The sequence below is a fragment of the Lipotes vexillifer genome, unplaced genomic scaffold, assembly GCF_000442215.2.
Source record: "Lipotes vexillifer unplaced genomic scaffold, Lipotes_vexillifer_v1.1 scaffold469, whole genome shotgun sequence".
NCBI classification, from domain to species: Eukaryota; Metazoa; Chordata; class Mammalia; order Artiodactyla; family Lipotidae; genus Lipotes; species Lipotes vexillifer.
Window position 1 is genome coordinate 1,890,694 of NW_006788006.1, and position 8,887 is coordinate 1,899,580.

The 8,887-nt window shown below is 47.0% G+C and overlaps 1 protein-coding gene across 1 annotated transcript in view; it reads left to right on the forward strand.

Annotated features, from left to right (window-relative positions):
- The window catches only part of NWD1 (NACHT and WD repeat domain containing 1), a 70,510-nt gene that overhangs the window by 24,183 nt on the left and 37,440 nt on the right, over window positions 1-8,887 (forward strand). The window contains 4 exon segments of the mRNA XM_007461102.1: window positions 1,537-1,699; window positions 2,769-2,803; window positions 2,805-2,928; window positions 7,730-7,940. Of these exon segments, the coding sequence (XP_007461164.1) occupies window positions 1,537-1,699; window positions 2,769-2,803; window positions 2,805-2,928; window positions 7,730-7,940 (533 nt within the window).

Genomic DNA, 8,887 nt, shown 5'->3' on the forward strand with positions numbered 1-8,887 from the left:
TGTGTGTGTGTGTGTGTGTGTGTGTGTGTGTGTGTGTGTGTGTGTATGGGGGGAGGGGGTGGGTTTTGACATTTTCCTTTGTGAATTCCCTGGAACAATCCAATTTCCAGTTATTGGTACCCTCAAAGCATTGCTCAAATAACACATTTTGTTTTCCACTTAGGACAGTAGTGTGTGATTGTTGGAGAACACAGAGAGGATCAAACAGTAACATAAAACTGTCCACAATTCCCCCTTTTGGGAAGATCTGCTCCTATACCCCCTCTCCCAGGTCACTCACTATTCACACATTTCTTTCCAGTCTTTCTTTTGTTCCAGGGAGCTCTAAGACTTGGGGTCCTTAGCTTGCAAGTCACTACCTCTTTTTTCTTTTTCTTGCCTCTCAAACACCCTCAAGGCTCAGCTCAAATGCCTCTTCCTTCAGGAAATCCTCCGTGATTTCCTTCCTTCTTGATTACTTGTTTTGTTTTGTTTTGTTTTTTGGCTGTGCCTCGAGGCTTGTGGGATCTTCCCAGACCAGGGATCAAACCCATGTCCCCTGCAGTGGAAGCTCAGAGTCCTAACCACTGGACTGACAGCAAAGTCCCTTGATTACTTGTCCTTTACTCCGTGCTCTCTTCACTCTGAGGCAGAACTCAGACTTTTCAAAAGAAACTTTTAGTTTCAAAATCATTTTAGATTTCCAGACAAGTTGCCACGAGTATACAGAGAGTTCCTGTGGACACTTCTTTTAAATTCCCCTGTTGTTAACGTCTTGCATAACTGTAGCACAGTGATTTCAACTAGGAAATACACTTTTAAGTAGTGGTTATAGTTTGATTTTTCTTTTTTCTTTGTCTCTCCTCCTGGACAGGGGAGGCCAGAGGCTGGGCCAGGCCTGATTCTTTCTCGATCCCTCTCTCCTCTCCGGTACTTCACAGATCCTCTCCCGTGGACCCAGAACCGCTGCAGGCTCAACCACATCCTCTCTTTGGGATGTGGTTTGACGCCCTTCCTGGTCTCCTAGCCTCAGGATCTCCTGCTCCAGTCCGTCCTCCATGGTCAGATGCTTCTGACCATCCAATCTGACCATGCTTCTCCTCTAACACCTCCCATGGCTCCCCAGTGCCCTCTGTCTCCAGTCCAACCTCTTCAGTACCTTTGTGATCTACTCTCTACAACATCCCTAGCCTCAGTCCCCACCATGATCCCCCACTCTTGTCTTATAATTCAGCCCTTCCCAAACTCTTGTCCTGCTCTCTCCCACCTCCCGGCCTTTGCACATGGCGGTCCCTCGCTATGAAATGCCAATGGTTCCGACACACTTCACCAGACAGGCTTCTATTTATCCTGTGAGACCCAGTTTCAATGCCCCTTGGACCCTGAGCCCCAAGCCCCTCCTGTCCCAGCCCAGCCTGTGGGTGGAGGATGGTGTGGGCCATCTCTGTCTGGAATTGTGTCCCCATCCCCATACCCTCCAGCATCACCTGGTACCTTGCCTGGCCCATGGTTGTGGAGTGAATGAATGAGCTTGTGTCGTAGTGGCCTGGCTGCCAGCCCCCTCCTCCTCTGCTGGTGGTCCCTCAGCCCCTGTGGTTCTCAGACACGGTTGCAAACATGCGGAAGCTGAAGGAGTTACCCAACCACCTGATCCACTCAGTCCGCATCGAGGAGCTGAAGCAGGAGGTGCTGGATAAGGACTAGACCCATCTCGGACGGGGTTGAGCAGGTCTCCAGCCCTCTGCGGTGCTCCCGCCTTCCAGAGCCTGACAGGGGGGAAGGGGGAAGGGGAAGTTCAAAATCCTTGGCTCCTTTAAGGCACTGGTTCTCATCAGGGGCGGTTCTGTGCCACCATCACCTGCCCCCCCCAGGGGACACTAGGTGATGTCTGGAGATATTTTGGTTGTCACGAATGGGGGAGGCATGCTGCTGGCATCTAGGGCTAGTTGATAGTACACAGGGCAAGAAACTGCCTGAGAATGAGAGAGACCCTGTCTATCTATCTGTCAATCTATCATCTACCATCTCTATCTCTATTTATCTACTATATATAGTTGTCTGTTTATCTATCTGTCCTCTATCTATCTATCTATGTATCTATCTGTCAATCACCTACCTATCCACATCTATCTATAATCTATCATATCTATCATCTCTTCCTCTCTCTCTCTCTCTCTCTCTCTCTCTCTCTCTATATATATATATATATATATATATATATATAAAATCTCATCTGTCATATCTCTCTCTCTCTACCATCTGTATCTATCATCTTTACATCCATCCATCTAAATGTATCATAACTATCTATCTACTTACCTACCTATAATTTCTATCTATCTACCACCTATATTTATCATCTTTATATCTATCCATCCATCAATCTTTTATCTCTCTCTCTATTTATCTACCATCTATGTCTGCCTATCTATCTATCGATCATCTATCTGTCTATCTCTCCATCCATCCATCCATTCATTCATCCGTCATATTCATTCCTATGATTCTCAACTAGGGGGTGATTCTGCTTCCCAAGGGACACTTGTCAATGTTTATATTTTTGATTATCGTGACTGCAGAGTAGTTACTGGCATCTAGCAGATGGAGACCAGGGACACTGCTCTATACACCCTACATGACAGCCCCACCACACAGTATGACCCGGCCCCAAATGTCAGCATAGCTGAGAGTGAGAACCCTTGGGAGAAATGGGGAGGTGAGAACCCACCTCCCAGGATGAGCTGGAAGGAGACGCATGCTCCCCACAGCACCGCGTCTTCTCCCCACAGACAGCATGAACTGGATTTCCTGCCGGGGCATCTCGGGGGGGCATTGAGGGTCTGTTGGATGACTTTGACCTGTGTGCCCCTCACATGGACTGTCCTGAGGTCAGCCTGGTCCGGGAAGCCCTCCAGCTGTGCCGCCTGGCAGTGGAGCTCCGAGGCATGGGTGAGTCGGGCTGACCGGGCTGGGTTGGGTGGAGGGGTGGTCCACTTTGCACTGACTTCTAGAAACCCACTCTCTTCACCGAGCCGCCAGATGGATTTGCATTAGCTCATACGCCTTTCCTGTCTATAGCTGAGGGGTTTCTCCCAGCTCCAGCTTCTAGAACTTTGAGCTGAAGCTGGGAGAGCTTAGAAGTGAAAACTACTAAGGCAGAGCCGATCCCCTCACCAGGACGGCCCAACATCTTATTCTATTTTTTTAAATTTTGATTTATTTTTATTTATTTTTTGGCTGTGCCGCGCGGCTTGTGGGATCTTAGCTGCCTGACCAGGGATCAAACCTGGGCCCTCGGCAGTAAGGGCTTGGAGTCCTAACCACTGGAATGCCAGGGAATTCCCCCAGCATCTTATTGTGGAAAGGGCCACATAGGAGATATTTCAGGCAAAATCGAGGAAATTTTGTTGACACTTAATATAACGAGAGATAAAACATGTTCCCACAGATTTTTTTTATTGCTGAAATTCAAAATAGAATGATAATAATTGAGCATGACTTTTTAAAAATATTTATTTGGTTGCACTGGGTCTTAGTTGCAGCACGCAGGCTCCTTAGTTGTGGCATGCATGCAGGATCTAGTTCCTTGACCAGGGATCAAACCTGGGCCCCCTTCATTGGGAGCACAGAGTCTTAACCACTGCGCCACCAAGGAAGTCCTGAGCACAACTTTTTTGTAAGTCAGTTCTACTCACGAGAAAGATGAGGGGAACTCTTGTTCAGTGGGATAACATTTTACTCAGTTGGGGTTCAAAGTTGGTATTTCCTGTCATCCCACTAATTACAAACATCGATCCAAAAACATTAATGTATTTTACAAAAACCATTCTTAGCTCTCAGGACAAATTGTTCAGCTGGGTTTGGCCCACACTCTGCCCTAGAACTTTAAGAATCTCTGAATCCTCAGTTGATACTCTGTCCAGGATGGTGTTTCGTTTGTTTGCGTTTTTTAAAATTGTGGCAAAATACACATAACATAAAATTAACCATTTTAATTGTACAGTTCAGTGGCATTAAGTACATTCACACTGTTGTGCAGCCATCACCACCATCCATCTCCAGAACTTGCTCATCTTTTCAAACAGAAACTCTGTCCCCATTAAACACTCACTCCCCATCCCCCCTCCCCCAGCTCCTGGCACCCACCCTTCTACTTCTGTCTCTATGAATTTGACCACTCCAGGCACCTCATATAAGTGGAATCATGCAGTATTTGTCCTTTTTGTGTCTGGCTTATTTCACTTAACGTAATGTCCTCAAGGTTCACCCATGTTGTAGCATGTGTTAGATATCTTTCCTTTTTAAGGTTGAATAACATTCCATTGTGTGCAAGAACCACATTTTGCTCATCCATTCATCCACGACACTTGGTTTGTCTACCTTTTGGCAATTGTGAGTGATGCTGCTGTGAATATGGGTGTACAAATATCTTTTCAAGACCTTGCTTTCTACTCTTCTGGATATATACCCAGGTGTAGAATTGCTCAATCATCTGATAATTCTGTGTTTAATTTTTGAGGAACCGCCAGGCCATTTTCCACAGTGGCTGGACCGTTTCACATTCCCACCAACAGTGCATAAAAGTTCTAGTTTCTCTACATCTTCTCCAACACTTGTTATTTTCTGATTAAAAAAAAAAAAAAAAAGCCATCCTAATGAGTGTGAAGTGACCAGGATGGTTTTTTATCGTACATTTCCAAGCTGGTTCTTTTTTTTTTTTTTCGCCACACCAAGTGGCTTGTGGTATCTTAGTTCCCCAACCAGGGATACCCGGGCCCCAGCAGTGAACCTTGGAGTCCTAACCACTGGACAGCCAGGGAATTCCTATCGCAGCTGGTTTTGATTTGAGGGCTTTTACAAGGGGTTTTATAAAGGTGCTTAATTCCTATATCCCTTCCGTGGCTTGCTCAGACCTGACAACTGTTGCTTGTCCAAGAAGCCTGTCTGGCCACCACTGACACTGGACACCCCTGGCCACCACACCCCTGCATATTTCATCATTGCATGTTGTTTCCATCTACCTTAACTCTTAGTTATTATTTCTGCTGGCTTTCATTTGCATCATCTGTCTGCCTCTGCTCCTTGCCAAATGTCCACCCCTACTACATGGACCAGTCCAAGAGTATGGATTTTGAGTCCCATCATGCTGATTCAAATCTGCGCTCTGCTACTTACTGGCAGTGTGACCTTGAGCCCCTAACTACCCCCACCTCTCCCCCATCCTCACTCCCGCCTTGCAGCCTTCAGTTTTCCCATCTGCAAAATGGGGATTTGGTCGACCCTCCCACCTAGGGCTGCTGGGAAAGTTTTGCTAGTCAATTCATGCTGAGCCTGTCCCCATGGCGCCATCCGAGGATCCCGTTATGGTCATGTGACAGCACCAATGTTTTGATGTGAACGGCCTTGGAGAAGCCATTTCTGTCCTCTGCTTCCGTCATCAGCAAAATGTGGGATAGAACTAAAGTGTGTCTAGGATCCCACCCAAGTGGGAGATACTGGTGCCCATGATCAGTTACACCTTTCTCCTACATTCACGCTCGCCAGCAGTTTTAAACCTAGAAGGGAGTGATTTCCCAGGAAAACAGCCTTGGGCTTACATGCCCAGTTTAAGGGAAGATTTAAAAGCCCAAATCACAGTATGTTCTTTGCAGTGTTTCTTGATTGGCAACCTGTGGCTGCCCAGAACAAGGAGGAGGTGTAGGAATGAATGTCCCCACCAGATGGCGCAGCTGAGCAACCATGCGCTCTCACCACATTCCAGTACTGTACGGCCAGCTCCTGAAAGCCCGTTGGTATTCCCTATTTCTCCCATTGCCTCAGGCTCCAGGATGACTTGGTGTGGTGCCATTTCTGTCCCTGTTTCTATTTGAAAAGACTGATAGTTTGTTCATCATGGATGGGGGGGCGGGCGCATCTGTTTTGATTTTTTTAAATATTGCATTAAAATACTACTTATCTTGATGGTTGAGTTTGTTGGCACCACTTTAACTTTTGTACCCATGGTGAGTGGGGCACTTGCCCCGATCCTGGCCCTGCCCCATTCCACCCACCAGCAAACCCAGGCACAGGGCATTGCCACCATTGCCCCAGGCTCCACAGTTAAGATGCTCCAACAACAGGGACAAAGGGACAAAATGAACTGTCTACCTTCAATGTCCCTGGTCTTCACTTGGCATTGGAATCAAACGTTGGGGGTCAGATTCCTGCCTCTTACTGGCTGTGTGACCTTGAGTAAGTTGCTTAACTTCATACCTCAACTTTTCCTGTAATACGCTTGGGCACTTGGGATAGTAATGATGATACCTCTGTGTGGTAGGCAGAAAAATCTGCCCCCCACCTCCCCACCCCCTGCCAAGATATAGTCACTTCTTAATCCCTGGAACCTATGACTATTACTTTATATGGCAAAAAAAAAAAAAATGTGATTAAGGTTCTTGGGATGGAGAGTTTATCCTGGATTATCTAGGTGGGCCCAAAATTCAATCACAAGTGTCCTAATAAGAAGGAAGCAGAGGGAGCTTTGAAACAGACAAAGGGAAAATGTGGAGATGCACAGATGAGAAGAGGCCATGTGAAAACAGAGGCAGAAACTGGGATGATGCGCTTCTGTACCGCGGGTGGGAATGTCAATTGGTGCAGCCACTGTGGAAAACAGCATGGAAGTTTCTCAAAAAAACTAAAACATAGAACTACCATATGACCCAGTAATTCCATTCCTGGGTAAAAAAACAAAACAAAACAAAAACACTAATTCGAAAAGATACATGTGCCCCCATGTTCCTAGCAGCATTATTTACAGTTGCCAAAATATGGAAGCACCTAAATGTCCATCAACAGATGAATGGATAAAGAAGATGTGGTATATGTATACAATGGAATACTACTCAGCCATAAAAAAGAACTAAATTTTGCTATTGGCAGCAACATGGATGGACTTGGAGGGCATTAGTCTAAATAAGTTAGAGAATTACAAATATTGTATGATATCAATTGTACGTGGAATCTAAAAAAATACAACATACTAGTGAATATAACAAAAAAGAAGCAGACTCACAGATACAGCGTAAAAACTAGTAGTTACCAGTGGGGAGAGGGAGTGGTAGAGGGGCAAAATAGGGGTGGGGGAATGGGAGGTACAAATTATTAGGTGTAAGATAGGCTTCAAGGATGTATTGTACAACATGGGGAATATAGTCAATATTTTGTAATAACTGTAAGTGGAGTGTAACCTTTTAAAATTGTATAAACAATTAAAAATTTAAAAAGAGATGGCGGTGATGTGGTCACAAGCCAAGGAACGCCTGAAGCCCCCAGAAGCTGGGAGAGGCAAGGAAGCATCCTCCCCCAGAGCCCCTGGAGGGAGCACAGCCCTGCCGACACCTTGATTTCAGACTTCTGGCCTCCAGAACTGTGAGAGAAGGAAGTTCTGTTGTTTGAAGGCCCCCAGGTTGTCTTGTTATAGCAGCCACAGGACACTAACCCACTCAGTAACTATGAAGTGATGGAGAAGTGATCATTATTTCTCTAACAGACACTTGTTGGGTGCCTGACACTCAGAACATAGCAATGAACAAGACAGGCATCCTCCCTGCTATCTGGAAACCCAAGGTCTAGGGTAGGAGAGGGGGAAACCACCTGGTGCACTTGAAGTAGGGGTAAGTGTGTGTGTAGCACAGAAAAGGAGGCAGGAGGGGGGCTCCACCCAGGGAAGCAGGGCCCCTCCCCTTAACCAGCATCTCCTCTGTCGCAGAGAGAAGCATCCTGTATACAGAACTCCAGGCCAGCCTCCATTTCTTCGCCACCTCACATCCGGTGCTGGCGGGACAGCTGTGCCAACAGGCACAGAGCTGGTTCCGGATGTGCCCACACCCTGTGCTGGTGCCCCTTGGAGGATTCCTCCAGCCCCCAGGAGGACCCCTCCAGGCAACCCTCACTGGCTGTCACAAAGGTGCATCTCCCAAGCATAGTCAAAATCCCACCAGGCCCCTCCTGCCTGGGGGCAGTGGACTGCAGGTGTTTTGGGCTGCTCTCTGGGTCTCCCCTCTGCCAGCTGGGAAGCCCCAAGGGTGCCATCAGGACCTGGCCCTGCGGTCTCATGCTGACTCGGCTCCCTCTGCCCGCCAGGGACTGTAGATTACTAGTGTAAATACTGCTAATGAGCCCAGAGCGAGGGCATGCCAACTGCCTCTGGGGTTTCATCTCTAAGAGTTCGGTGCCCGTCTTATAGATAGCTTCTGAGATTTACAGCCTAATGCTAGTAAGTCTGGAAACTAGGAACTGGTGCCTGACTGGACCCTGAGAGGCTAGTGGAACTTGTAGGTTCTCCCTGGGACACCAGAATGTCAGAGGGACAAGAGGATTTAGTTCTCTCTATCTATTTTTCATCCATCCATCCTTCCTTCCATCCAGCTGTCCATCTGTCTATTCATCCCTCTACCCATCCCTCCATCCATTCATCCTTCCACCCTTCCTTCCATCTATCCATCTGTATGTCCTTCCATCCTTCCTCCCTCCTTTATTCCTTCCTCCCTTCCCATCCATCCATCCATTCATCCATTCACCCATCAGTTGTCCATATTTCCAATAGTCACCCTTCTATCCACACCACTTACCTTCCATTTCCCCCAGTTTGCCATCTTCTATCCCCTCGCTTTACCCCTTCACACACTCAGCCAACTCACCCACCCATCTATCAAATAATTCATCCAGTTACCCATCTAACACCCACACGTTCACTCACCCACTCATCTAACCAGCCATCTATCTGTCCACTTATCCACCAGTTCACCTCCATTCATCCATCCCTTTATCTGCCTACCCATAATCTCTCACATTAATCACTGAATACAGTTAGCTTTGGTTCAAATGCCAATTATTGTGACTCAGGCCATTTTTGTGCCACATAGCC